Source organism: Cebidichthys violaceus, unplaced genomic scaffold (genome assembly GCF_023349555.1).
Source record: "Cebidichthys violaceus isolate CVI_PGR_0920_01 unplaced genomic scaffold, fCebVio1.0.p SCAF_9, whole genome shotgun sequence".
Taxonomy (NCBI): domain Eukaryota; kingdom Metazoa; phylum Chordata; class Actinopteri; order Perciformes; family Stichaeidae; genus Cebidichthys; species Cebidichthys violaceus.
Genome location: NW_027176975.1, coordinates 9,594,397 through 9,609,310, shown reverse-complemented (window position 1 = coordinate 9,609,310; position 14,914 = coordinate 9,594,397). Strand labels below are relative to the sequence as shown.

The window sequence follows — 14,914 nt, the reverse complement described above, 5'->3', positions numbered from 1 at the left end:
GGCTTACTTGTCTCCGATGGCACTTGAGTGCTCCCTTTTTCTCTCTGCGAACAGAGCAGAGTGATTGCTGAGATGCACCATGAAGTATGGCTCGTGTCAGGAACCGAAGGACATCAACTAAAGCGGGCTTACACACCTAATCCTGATGGTTCATTCCATACCGAGAAAGAGCTTTCTGAGAAAGGGTTGCTGTTTAAGGCTGAGATGGGCTGAGCATTTTCCTCGATACACAGAAAAGCTACTGAGATTATATCGCTGAGCAGAATGACAATTACATGCATTATGCAGTGTTGACGTTTTCCCATTCTCCACCTCTCTTTTCTTAAAAGAAACTTGTGGAAATGACACTACTACACACGATCTCCTGTCTAGAGATGCATTATCACCTTGAGGTGCATGCAAAAAGAAAAGGTGCTGATCAGACTGCTATATCAGTCTTATGTATGCGTGTGTCTATGCAGGTGTTAATTATGTGCTTTGGTAACAAATATTTTGTATGCTGTGATAACGCAAGGTGTCATGTTTGTGTTGAACAGTGTTTTGATCAGAAAAGCCTCTCTTCCTACCCCTGAGCTACGAACAAAGGTCAACCTATTCTAAGTGAGGACAATACAACACTCCTATGAAAGATCGGCTCCCACTTGTTGACCCCATTAAATGTCTGATAACTTTATCACCGCCTAGCAAGAGCTGTACGACCTGAATGCTCTTCCATCCAGGAAGCCCAAAGGCACACGCAGGGTAACATCATTACGAATGCAAGAGAACACAAAACCACCTGACAGGTTTACACATTGCTGAGTTGTGTGCGCGCGTCTCAGAGAGAGAGAGAAAAAAGAGAAAAAGAGAGAGAGAGAGAAAAAGAGAGAGAGAGAGAGAATACACCTGGTTGTTTCTCATGCTTACAGCTTGTCCCCGTAAGTCTCTGCTTATGTATTTAGGGCGGCCAACCAGGCACCTCTTTGCTGTACAGCCCAAGGAAATGAAAAACTAACCTTAGCAGACCACTGAAAACTACTTCAGGCATGAGGTAGACCTGAATAGAGGTGCACTGAAAAACTCCCAACTTTTATATTCCCTTCCCTCACCAACTGAGCAGTTGCACCTCCCCTTTTTAATACATTGTCCTTGGATAAGTCTGGCCAGAAGCATAGGGTTAATTGAACTAAAATAGGCTATTCAGCAGAGTTCAGCTAAAGAGCTATGCTATAGAGTGAGGGAACAATGACAGAAGAGCTGTAAGGGCAGGAGGACTGGATTATTTAATGCAAGCCTCTTCACAGTGAATTTGAGTTTCCACTTTGGGTTGCTGGTGACAAATGGTTTCAATTTATAAAGTTATGGGTTCTCTGTTAACTTTTACAATATGTTCTCTGTATGCTAACAGGATACATAATATGAATATGTAGCCATCTACTAAGGACCTGCAAGTGTTTTTAGACAGGCAACAATTCTCATGTGGGTTGTCTCCAGGTTTCCACCCACAGTCTGCTGTGGTTTAATGTGTTTAATGTGCTGCTTCGGTTAATTGATCACCCGTAGGTGTGAATGGACGTCTGTCCTTTGATCGCCTGGCAACCTGTCCAGGGTGGACTCCGTCTCCGCTCAATGTCCGCTGGGATCGTCTCCGGCCCACCAGTGACCCTGAATAGGATACTACTTCCCTTCATTTACATAATCAAAAAGGTAGTACTTTAGTAGTAGTACCTTGTAATCAGGTTGTACTGTCTGGCCATAATAAACATGTTCTTTAGCATGTTACTATAAATCAAGCCTGTTGTCTAGCCAAAATTTGACGAGAGCAGGATCGATAACAAAATAAATTGTTATTACCAAATATGTCCACAGCTTGTCATGTATAGAATACATTTACTCTCGGTAATATTATGGCTTTTAAATGGAAAACATTCTGGTATTGCAAAAAGTAAGAATAGACTAATTTGTTATATTTGAGGATACTTTATTTACAAAGAAAATGAAGAGATTCCCATTCTTCTACATGGATAGCAATCTGGTGGATAAAACATGTTCCAGCTGACGACCTGCAGGGAGAACAAGAAAATAGGGCAAAAAGGGATTAGATGACTTTCATACACCTGATGACAGAAAAGCAATTTCAGAGTCAACACCAGTAAAGATAAATGTGACAACAACTCTGACCTGCTCCCATCTGATACACATCAATGTCTGCAATAAACTGTCACATTAACTTGCTAAAGTGCAAGCTTATCTAAACATAGCGTTGATATCAACCCACATGACATTTGTTGCCGTCACTCACAGACATACAGATAATTTGTTTAAGATATGCCGCTGAGCAAAAGGCTAAAGAGGCTCAGTGAAGCACCGTCATTGTCTCAGGTCACTGTTCAAACCAAGGCTAAAGTAAATGCCACATCACCCTGACATTTTAATGAAGGTAGATATTTAGATAAAGACAGCAGTCATAATTACCTCGAAGGCTGTTGGTAGCATTGGTCCATTTTACTTCTTCAGGATCTGATGTCTGACGACGATGAAGGGAAATGCAAAGCCACTGCCGAAGAACACCACCATCATGCCGAGGAGACGCCACTTGTTCTCCACGGAAAATGGCAGGTTCTGTAAAAAAAAAAAAAAAAGGGGGTGGGGGGGGGGGGGAGGAAGAGAAAGAGAAAGCGAAAGAGAGAGAATTGTAACTCAGTGAAACTCCAAGAAATTGTATACAACTCTTTTGATTACCATACTAAACTATTTAACTTTGCTATTTTTGACTATACTGTTGTTCTTAGGAAGCACTCGACTTCTACATTTGATACACATTTTAAATCTCTGCCTGGCAATGAACACGTTCTTTTACAGTTTTATTCTAAATTATCAGTACTACTACATGCAGGATATCTGTGCAAAAAGCTTCATAGTGCATCCAAGTATTACAAGTTAGCCAGGGTCGAAAATGACAGACTCAAGGTCATTGAAAGTTTAGGGATTGCCTGCAAAATATATAATGAGGGAGAAGAAGTGGCTCAATGATAAAAAATGATTTCTTGCCAAATATGTCATGTCTATTTTACACAGGCCACTGTAGGTACAATACAATTTGTGTGCATGCCTTTTAAGAACTAAGCAAATGTTCTCAGGAAAAAAATAAATAAAAAATTAAGCAACTTATCTAGTACATTACCAAGAAAACCTCAGGGGTCAAAAAAACTTTTAAATCTGTCATTTTGGAATTAAAAATGCCACTGTGGCAATGATTTGTATAATATAAATCAAGCCCACTAAATAATGACAAAATACACTTTGGATTAAACTGAAGGAACTCCTATTATCATTCAACTTTAGCCCAAAGATCCAGCATAAACATAAGGTGGTGTACAAGAATACACATTAAACAGGAACAGGAACTGTAAAGTGTATCTAAACGCTATTAGTGATGTCCACAAGCTTTATTATTTTGTATTTAATTCTAGAGGAAGCAAACTGCAGTGTGCATAATTCATAGTTAACTTACTCTTAATGCCTAATTAGATTGTTGTTAGCATCTAGCTGTGACCTTAACATTCAGCAAAAAGCCGGAAGTGATTTTAACGAGCAACGTTTAGCATTAACATTCACATTCTGTAAGTGTTTGTGGATGTACTTGCGTCTTACCAACACACCGGCATCATGTCAGATAGCTTCAACGGTCTTATTCTGGTTTGACAAAAGTGTTTACTACAGCTAACTTGGTAGCATTGACGGAGTTAGCTAGCAATTAACAACCTCTTAGCCAAAAAGCTAATGTTGCTAACCAACATGTCGCCATCCCAGGTATCCTTCAACACATACACACTTGCTGTCATGAGGCCGTTAATGCCTTTATTTATTTTGTAACATTGTATGGGAGAAAATGCACATGCCTGTGGCTAGTTTTGTTAGCATTACAATCACGCTGTTGTCAAATGACAGGCATGACCTCCAAGTGAGGCTGTGGATACACACAAGGCCGAATATAGACAATACCACATTTCAAACAAAAGTGCTGCTATAATGAGATAACCTCACCTTCCCTGGTCCTTCTGAATAGTGTGAAGAACGAACAGCAGACGTTGTGAATCGCCTCACAGCTTGTCCCAGCATGATTAAAGCCTGGTTTCTTCTCTGCTTCGGTAAAAACGTTGCTATCGGCGACCTTCTTGTTCCTGTAAGCGGTAGAGCGGCGCAAAGGATTATGGGCAATGAAAACGAGGCTATAGTGTGTGGGAAATGTAGTTTAAATACATGAGAAGCGCCTACTGCATATTCTTCCTTTATCTTCATGTGGGGACTGAGGTTATATTCTATTTTTGTGTTCATTGTCAGCATGTGAGTAGATATACTACAGTGGAACAATCTTTTAAAGAGGCCTCTATGACAAAATTAAAAAGGTGTACAAAGTACTAACGACAGCAGTGTTTGGTGTAAAGTACATCAGTGTGTTGTTACCTGCTTTGAAAGAGTCATTCAGATGGTCAGCTGTAAAAATACTGATAAACTGAGATCTGAAATTACATCTGGTATTCCCAAACGAATATGTGAGTGTGTATATGTGTGTCCTTGAGTAATAACTATTCTTTGATAAGCTATCTGCACTTGCAGTCTTTCATCACAAATATATCCCTTCCGTGGTAATACCTAGAGCAGGCTTATGCTAATTTTTTATTTTAATTTAATTTGACTAATGACTGATGGTGTGCCCCTTCCTAAGCACTGCTGCTGCCGTCTTTTCATTGGTTAATGTTCAAGTGTGCAAACTGAGCTTTACGTATGCTACTCCTCACCTGACTTGTTTCCCATTTGTCATAAAAAACAGCAAACCACTGTGTCACTGTCATGTATTCACTTCAATGAATTTGGTTTCCTCCTTGTGTCTGTTTGCATCCACAGAGATTCTTGCTATGAAATGTGAGGAATGGAGTACACATCTCTTGTATTCTCTGGGTCAATGAAGAGTTTTATGACACTGCCTGTTTGATGTGTTGAACTCTGTCACTCATCAAATCCTAAGCGTGAACAATGGTTTGACATTCATTATGGTAGGTTGCGTTCAGATGTTAAGTAATGTGACGCATTTGCACAGCGTCATCATAAAACAAGTGCCATATGGGTTTTGTAAAATGGATTTCACAGGCAGTATGGATGGGTAGACACATTAGGCAACACGTTACATAGAACTTAGAGAGAGGATGATGATTTCATAAAAGCATATTGACTGTGACAACACGAGCATGCTATAGGGCTGTCCAAAGCTGTTCTGCAACATTTTAGCAGATTGCTGTTTTTACACTTGTGTATTTGTATGGAATAATGAGATGTAATTTTGCATAAGTTTGTTGTTTTTATCTACCCTTATCTTAACCTTTATTAGCATTACATCTTTATTAGCATCACCAACTACAAGGCCATTTCAGATTGAGAGTAAGACACTGCTTTCTCTTCAAATGATCATCAGGTATAAATCAATTTCACAAGGCCTCCTCACATGTTCTTCATGTTCCAAATTGTTGTCTTAATGATTGACGCAACACTTGACATGTTGCAGTTTTACAGCAACACAGAGCAGGACAGGGCATCTGAAGAAAAAAGAAAAGAATCAAAAGACAAAATACATGATTCATTGTGAAGCATCTTATAATAGTTCTTCACCAAATGAAATCATTTGGGTTCACACTCTTTTTTGAAGACCACCTTTGGAATACTTTTAGTATATGATATGTGACACCTGTAATATTAGTACCACACACAATGCTAGCAGTAGATCCTGTCCCAGTACAAAGTAAATGTTTTTTTTCAGTGTTGTCAGCTAACAGTGTTGCTGTTCTGACAAGTTGGGGGAGCTCTGACATTATCTGCTGTGATGCGGGTAGCCATGGCAAGCTGGTTACCCCTCGTCATGGCTGCCACATCTATCAACGCAGGGTCATCACCTGGCCAGCTGCCACGCGTCTGCGCTCTCGTTGCCAGCGCTATCTGTTAAAAAGGAATGAAGGATTGGGAATCACACCACAAACATGTCATCAGACCCTATTGTAAATATTGATGTTATTACTTGTCATACAAGGTTAGCAACACAGTTCTGAAATCCATCCTGCTTCATGTTCTGAGATGCACGCATCCTGGAACTCCAGTTTGTTATTTTTGTTGACTGCCTTAATTTCGAGCTATTGACTTTCCCTGGCTCATGAGCAAATCTGTTCAGAGTGCTCTGTCAATAGCCATGTGAGCTCCTTTGTGTGAAAAAGAGCAGTGCAAACATGTTGGGTACACAAACACAAAAAGCTGTCATCCTAAATAATAACCCACATTCTCATTTAAGTCTGCCAATTAGCCTTCAGTGAAGCCAAGGCACAGTCATATCTGTAAACAAACCTTTAATCAACCACATGACTGTGCATAATGATGTGACAGGCTCTGTGCATATTAACTCAACATCGCTTGCTTGATTATTACAAACAAAAAGTGTACATGCAATAAATATCTGTTTATTAAGTTTGTTTATTTTATTTCTAATGGTCTTTGCCGATATCAACCAATCTGCCACAGTATGTGATGAATAGCAGCCTAGACTGCCAAGGTAAAGTGGGTCTCTCTCCCTGTCTAGATTTGCAATAATGTTCCTCAAAGGACTCGAGAGGTAATGGATAATGTTAATCAGTGAGGACAGTTCATTTTGGCAGCAGAGTATTTTTGCTCTCGAGTTTAAGGCGTCTTGCATCATTGCCGCTGACAAGAGCTGATTTTCCCAATTACAGGTTTTTGTGGAATGTGGGAGAGGATAGTGAGATTTGTATTTGGGCTGAGACGGGCTGTTTCTGTTTCCATGGGCAGTGTGATACATCAGGTGTTAGTCCTTCTCAGTTTGGTTTGGATGGCTTCATCTCTTCTTTGTGGGACTGAGAGGAAGGACTGATCAGTGCGACTTCTTTCCATTTCTTCTCTGTCTGTTTTATGATCAGAATAAATCCTGTCATTTAGTGTAAGTGGGATTCCTAAGGGGCATACAGTAAATGCACAGCTGCTCACAGGCGAACAGGCTGTAGGCCTATACAGTGCACAATTACACACAGAGACACATGCAGCCTCCAGGTAAGTCACTATGGGAGTTCACAACATGCACACAGTGGCATGATTTGACATTAATCTTTAAAGTGGATTAAGGGGAAATTGCATGGATTTGCAGCTGACCCAGCCCTCTTGAGATGAATAACCTATGCCTGTACATTCAGGGTAAGGCCTCTTAAATAACAAGCATCATTATGTGTGCATGCAACATCTGCGTTCCTCCAAAGCACACTGTTGTTTTAATACACTCCATGTTGAGAACAGGCTTTCACTCCCTCTCCCTCTCTCTTCAATGTTGCCATTCCTCTGAAATAAAATGTACGCTGATGATTGGATTCTACATTAAACCTGCCGGGCTGGAAAGAGAATTAGATAGAAAATTATTCTGGAGACCAGAGGTGTACATGACAAATTTGAGTCATTCCTGTTTTTTCCTGCCCCCAGCATGCACCAGTCCAGTCATAGCACGCTCTTTATGAGGTTCATTCGTGAGGGTTACGTGAGGTGTAAAACACCCTCCTGCCTTCGTGGCACCCCCCATTTTTCACACATCAGCAATTGATTTACTGTTTAAATAGAAACTGCTTCACATTGTACAAAAATGAATATGCATATTTTGGTGGAATTAGACCAGATGTACTTTTCCGTCAGCCATCAGGACTCCTCCCTCCTCCTTACCAATGACATGAACTAAAAACGATTGTCTGCTGTTGTATCTTAAAGTATTTGTGCCGCAGAGAGGGACATACTGTACCAAAAACAAATTCCACAGGCCCGGGCCATGTGGCTTTTAAACTTGATCTAATGTAATTTGGCAGATCTACCCAAATAAGTTGTCAACCTGTTGCAAACATAGGTCAAAGACAGAAACCAAAGGTTTCCACCTACATCAGATTACTGTGGGCTATTTAAAATACATGCATGCATACAAAAGATCATTATATTACATAGAAACTCCAAGCACGGTAAAAGTAAAAGAAAACAAAAAAACTTTCTCTTCAAGGTCAGTCTTTTTCACTGTTTGGCCTCATTCACTCTTTTTTCATTTGGTCCACTCCTACTTTTTTTCTTAAACTATTTGTCTGCACAGGTTTTTCATTGACTGTATTACATGCAAGCCTCTTTCTATTTTACCTTTGAGGCATTGCAAAAACTTCAAAAGGTGTGTTGGAAAATCATTTACCTTCCATTCAGTTTAACAAAACTTTTGTGCCTCTGGCATTGGGTGTTTTCAGCTGGTGAGGAGTGAAAGTGAGAGCCCAACTTTTTAGCTGTGTGCCGTAACAAATGACAATAGCTACAGTAAAAAGCAAAATCTGACTCCAGAGCCAACCACTGGACCGGAGCTGTGTGTGTGTGTGTGTGTGGGTGTGTGCTTTGTGTGTTTTTGAGGCTGTGTGAATGAATGTGTTTCATAAAGCACGTATATCTGAATGTGTTTAAATTAATAAACAATAAGTATTTATACCATGAATGGTATAAATACTTATTGTATACACTTTTTAAAATCATACTGCATGCAAATAGTTTTAGAACCACCCAATAAAAAGTTAATGTGATTGTTTGCCTCCCTCCCATTTCTCTCATTTATTTATTTCCATATCTTTTACTGTATACTGTATCTGTGGTTGCATGTTTGTATAATCTTCACGATTCATTTCATTATACTCTACTAGTATTTATGTCTGTGAAATATCTAACGTCCTTGGCAATCCCAGCAGCCTATTGAAGATGAGCTCCTGCTTTGCCACCCTGTCATCCATGAGACAGAGTGCCACAAAGCCACCTGTCAGCAGGCCGTTAAGCGAAGCTCCAGGCTGACCAAGGACTGACCGGGAGCATCTGTGCCACTGTTTGTGTGTAATAGGCTAATGAGAGCTGTCAAGCTGTCAAATTCACTCCCAGTGCCCTCCGACACTAACAATGGCACCTTCAATTTGGCTGTCGTGAGTGACATTAACAAACAGAGCCACAAAGAGAACAGACGTGTGCAAGTGACATGTTCCCAAACAAATAAAAAGAGGCAGTCGCGCTCACAGATACAGCCTTAAACACACATACGGAGAGAGGGAAAGAGAGGGAGACACAGTGAGATTTGTTTTTTCAAATGATGGGGTTTCCGCCTTCAGTTCCTCATGTTACTCCTTTTCTTCTGGCTGCCTATAGAGGCCAGTGTTGTTCAGTCACTGCGATCGTAGTTATCCTCTGCTTTAGCATCATTAAACACGCCTGGAAAGACCTAACAACACATTTGTCCCGGAGCAAAACCCGGAAGAAAAAAATATTCATCCCCTGCTGTATCACTAAATTCACATGAGCGTTCTTGATTTATGCTCTGTGCCGGACAGTGCAGCCCTCCACTACCTCATAAAAAGAGCAGTGCATGCCAGTCAATGTGTGTGAGAGGTCTTAAGAGGCTCCACCCTAAACCTGCCAAGCATCCATCAAACGCACTCTGCCTCCTCTCAGCTCACTTAACATGCTTCACCCTGCAGTATTCTGGGCTTTGACCTTGTTCCACATCAACAAAATCTTCCTGGCAAAATAATATCAGAATTAAAACAAAAAGCAAACAAAAACAGAGGTTTGCTTTGGGATGCAAAGCTCTACGAGCTCAGTAAACGCATTTGAACTATACTTGTGCTTTTCCACTTTCAAAAAAAAAAGATATTACATGAGCACAATTACATGCAAATGAGCTTGCCTACTAATTGTTTTAACACAGTTCAGAGTCAATTTGCATAGAAAGTATTAGCATACAAAGGAAGCATATAACAGTGTGTCAGTCTGTTGTGTGATCTTAGGCACAAACAATAAACCCAGTCTCGACCACAGCTGGGTCTTACCTTTGATAGACAACTCACACAGTAATGAGGGGCATAAAGGAAACTCTTCAGATACAAGTGGGGGAAAAAAATCTAATCTCACTTTATTGACTTCAAAAGTTGTTGTTTTTTTACTTTAATTCTGAGCCAAAGCCATTCTCCCATGCCGTGTTGGCGGAAACACGTCTGAGTTGTTGATGATATGGTCCCTTTTCCAGACTAGTTGATGATTACAATTCCAGACAAATTTATTCAAATCTACCAAAAGAAAGAGTTTAATCAGTTTTAAATGCATTCAAGAGAGGTACATTTCCTACCATGTATGAAAAAATACAATGCACTATTAGTTTTTCCTATACATGCAGCGGATTTTCTCGCTACCAATATGGGGATACTAACATAGTTCTTATTTGGACATCAGCCTAATAATGATGATGCACGTAAAGAGGACAGTGGAAATAGTGTCAAACTGAGGTCAAATTAAGTTATGTGTAACACATGTATAACGAAACATGCTTAAATGTAGATGATGTGACATGTGATGAACTAAACTTGAAGATCAGGCTATCCAGACTTTTTGCATGTCCCTGTGTGCTCACCTACAGTGTAGATATAAACATAGCAACACGCAGAGACTGCCAGTCACATGATTCTCTAGGGATGTCACTGTGTGTGCCAAGATTTTATAGTGTGAGTCATATGTTCATCAGCATTCCTGTATGTCAGGCAGTGATAAGGAATTGTATGCATAATGTATGTGCAGAAGGGATGCACACATAAGGTAGGGACCGCATAATTTAAGCATTTAAATTCTACCAAATGATGCAGTTACAATAGTGGTGGGTCTCAATGCTTTTATTGCCATTATTTGCATGCATGTTAGTGTTTTTTTTATGTGTATTGTGTTAGGCATGTATGAGGGTGCAGGATTTTGGTTGGTTTCAGTACAGGCCAACAGCATAAGTTAAATACATTTATGATAAAACTATTTTGCATGGGATTCATTTGTTTAAAGCCGTCTAGAAAAGGTTTATTTCAACATTTGTCTTTGTCTTCTATAATTTTCATCATATATGTATCATGTATGTCTTAGATACACAAATTAAACACCACACACACATCCTGAAGTGGTCTTAAAAAGCATAGAGCTCATAGAGCATATTTTTCTGATTAATCATATGAATTGTGAAAAAAGTTGCTATTTATCAGAGCCAACATCTCGCAAGGTCACAATTCACTTTGAACTTCAGTAGAGGATTTCTCTCCTGCCCAGTGTTGGACTATTAGTCTTTTATGCATACAGCATTCTCACTTCCTGACTGCTCAAACTGATGGTAAACTTTGGACCCTAGCTTGATGAACATCATTCACCTTTCATGTACATCTTTGAAGATCACACCCTTAAGACATTATTCATGTTATTCCTTTGAGGGTGGCGGAGTTCCTTTAGTATGTAAAGGATCATATACAATGTGATAATGGTTACATAATGCAAAGGCAAAAAACAAATGCAAAAATCTGCATGATAATGGTAATGAGTCCATGTGCCAAGGATGACTGAATATGAACTTATACAACAATTAAAACAAGAAATACAGCAAACACCAGCATTTGCATGTAACAAAACATGAATTCAAAGGAGAAAACATATGTCTCCAGTTTGGAGTTTTTGATTTCTGAGTCATTGTTAATCATGACACTATACAATTACACAATAATGATTACGAGTCCACGAGGAAGCTAAAATATGGAATTCCTAGATAAACATAGAATTAAAAAACTATTGTCATCAACTGACTGACTGATAACTAGAAGTCTAAGATGCCTAGAACTCCCCCAACCCAACCCCCTATCAGCATCACCTGGGGAGAACAGGTGGGTGTTGCAGGAGTCTGATTTTCTGGCCTGCCAGGAGCTGACAGATCCTTTTTTTTTATCCTGCCAGAGATCAGACTCTTTATCTCGGCATGAGAAAGAGAAGCGGCTGCCTGGTGAAAACACAGGTGGAACTGTCGCTCACTTGCTTTGGCACTGATTTTGATCAGTTTGCCTTGTGTAGCTCGCTTTGGAAAGGTCTGAGCACTTGACATACGGCGGGGACAGGTGCTTCAGAGACAACGGAAATGAAAAGCATCTGCGCAGGGCGCCTCTTTGCCCCTCTAATGATGCTTGGTTGACATTCAAAATTCATTCATGAAATACATTAGCATCATCTGCGCTTATGACTCATGGGCTGCTAATGTATCTCACAAACCCAGTTAAGCTCCCTGTTCAGTTTTGATATCACTGATCAACAGTGGAAGTCAAAGTGAATCCTAAATTTCCTCCTGTAAGCAGAGGTGGCAATTAAGGTCCTTTTGCTGCAATTTGTTAACAAAAATACTGACAAACATAAGAAAATAATTTAAAAAAATCTCACCAACATGTAAATTTAATACTTGATCCATGTTTATCTGTTCAGTGTAAAGGACAACAGCATACTTCAAAGAGGCCAGGATTGTTGTAATTAAAACAGGCATAGAATTCATTATTATGCTCATAAATCTCGTCTTGATTTCCCCTTGCGCAACATAAACTGGCACAGTTGTTGCTCCCTTCCCTCCCTGGCAACGGGTTGCTGGCTTGTAGTTGAATATCGAACCATGGTGCAGCTACGGTAAAGTGTTGCTCATCTGTTATTGTAATGCTAATGACTAGACTAATATGGATATTCATACAAGTGGATGCTGTTGCCCATGTGCGAACTTGAGACTAGAGGTCAGTTAGTATCTTTCACAACACATGTTTATATATGAAACTAATCTTTCAGCTAGAAATATTTGACAAGTGTGCCGGACAAATCAAGTTCAAAAAGAATTGCAGCAATAGCTCTTTTATAATTGATTTTCAGTAAAGCAAAGTAAAGTTTGTTTGTTGTCATGCTATCTTAGTCCATGCAAGTGTGCTGTGCTATTACATCTCCTTGATATAAAAGTATAATGTTGATGTTACAAAGAAAACATGTGGTCAGCATATATTCTGGGATTTATGTCCATCTGCCACATACATTCATCATTTTAAATGTTCATTCAGTGGCCCAGGCTGTTCTCCATCCTCAGGACCTGATGGATTGTTGACCTTCATCAGTGACTTTCAGCCAGTGTAAGCACTGTGTTGCTTGACTGGGAAAGACACAAATATTTGATGAGTTTCCCCGCTAGCACCGCATTAAAGATGCAGCACTGTGTCCGACACAAACTCTGCGGCAGCTTAAGGACCAGTTTACTCTGAATTGACTGTGATCAGTGATGTCAAAAACAAAAACAGAAGCGGAGCCCAGGTGAAAAATAAATATGCTAAATATATTTAATCGTAGCATACTTGAGTATACTTGAAGCCCTACTAATCATCAGTATACTTAAAGAGTGCTATTTTGGAACAACTTATTTTGTACTTAATATATTTTATTTGTGATTAAAAAGTAGTTATGTACAATTTTAAGTGTATTTAGTATATTTTTTGTGCTAAAGTGGAACAACTTAAAAGTATACTTAGTACAATTTAAGTAAATGACTATGTACTAATATACATGCTGATAGCCAACTTAAATGATACTTTTTGTGTTTAAGTATATTTCAAATATATTAGGAGTGTTCTACAAATATGTAAATATTAATATATTTATATTGTGGTAATAGTATACCAAAAGTTATACTTTTGGCTTATTCCAATTACTAAGAAAGCACAATTTCTTATTACTATGCTATATTACTTTGTACACTACATACTATTATACATTACAATATTATAAATGCATTACCAGTATCCTAAATGCTGAATAAACTTCCCAGATAGTAATCAAACACTTTATTGAATTTCAAATATTATATTTATAATAGTACATTGCAAATACACTGCCAAGAATTGTACTATTTGTAAATATATATAAATGTACTAACATCATAAATCTAACAATTTGCTTTAAATTGTAACTTTAAAATCACTTTCAAATAATTGTAATATAATGCATTTGAGAAATATAAGAAAAATATACTTGAGAGCAAAACATTTTCTGATTTAAGTTTACATGGTACATGTATTACTAAACAAAACAGAATGACCATGATTCAGATTAAAACACAAATGAACACTGAACCATCAAAAAGAATTGCACCGCTGCAGACTCTCACTAAATAGAAACACAAACATGATCCACGTTATGTTCCTTTCATTTGGTTGAACTGCTCGTTGTTACTCTTCCGTCTGATGATCGCTCGCACGTCCGAGGCTCTCGTCTCCGGAAACTCTTGAATAACAGCGTCTGTTAAGAGAAGATACGAGAGATGTCACAGCATATTCATACAACATTTTCTTTTATTTTGACTACACACCAATATTATTTTTTGAACAGTAAATCAGAATTAACTTGAGGAACTATATCAATATGATATGTCAGCCAAGGTGTGCTGTATATGAGAGAACCAATGGAACACATTAATATACAGTTGGAAGATCTCTACCTACCTATTAGGAATTGATAGACGTTATTCACATATGAATATGACGAGCCGGATCTTCCTTCCAGCAGCAGCTCTATTGCTGACGACCATCATTATGTTGCCTGTGTATTTGTCAAGCTGTGCCAGGAACATGGCTTGACCAAAGTGGTTATACGCATGAATTCTGCATTTACCTGAAAAAAACAGTGAAAGAAATGTTTTATTGTTTTAGCTTGAAATGTTTAAGCAATTCATACCTACTTCCTACTGATCTTCCACACACCTTACATTCCCATACGCCCATTCACATATTCTACCTAAAACAGAAAAAAAATAACAAGGTCAAGATAGAGCCAACATTTCTGCAGAAAACTATGGCTTAGTTCATATAGAACTTATCAATGCCATCATATGTTATGTTGCTCACCTACATTGAGAGGTTGCCTGGACAAGACGTGATCTACTTTGTTGATTCGGCCCCGTAGTGTTGTACCTGAAAGTAATGGAAAATATTACAAGGTTAGTTTTCAACCAGAATGACAAATAACC

At 38.9% G+C, this 14,914-nt stretch overlaps 1 protein-coding gene and 1 long non-coding RNA gene across 2 annotated transcripts; both read right to left on the bottom strand.

Annotated features, from left to right (window-relative positions):
- Window positions 1–1,939: 1,939 nt before the first annotated feature.
- On the bottom strand, window positions 1,940–4,191 carry cox7c (cytochrome c oxidase subunit 7C). The gene is made up of 3 exons (XM_068704197.1): window positions 4,027–4,191; window positions 2,455–2,601; window positions 1,940–2,042 (listed from the first exon to the last, which is right to left on the bottom strand). Exons 1-2 carry the CDS (start codon window positions 4,099–4,101, stop codon window positions 2,485–2,487), a joined length of 192 nt encoding a protein of 63 aa, XP_068560298.1. The 5' UTR covers window positions 4,102–4,191; the 3' UTR covers window positions 1,940–2,042; window positions 2,455–2,484.
- Window positions 4,192–14,063: 9,872 nt separating this feature from the next.
- Window positions 14,064–14,685, bottom strand: LOC137867601 (uncharacterized). The gene is made up of 3 exons (XR_011102183.1): window positions 14,649–14,685; window positions 14,391–14,559; window positions 14,064–14,187 (listed from the first exon to the last, which is right to left on the bottom strand). It is a non-coding gene; the product is annotated as an uncharacterized lncRNA (long non-coding RNA).
- Between the last annotated feature and the right edge of the window lie 229 nt (window positions 14,686–14,914).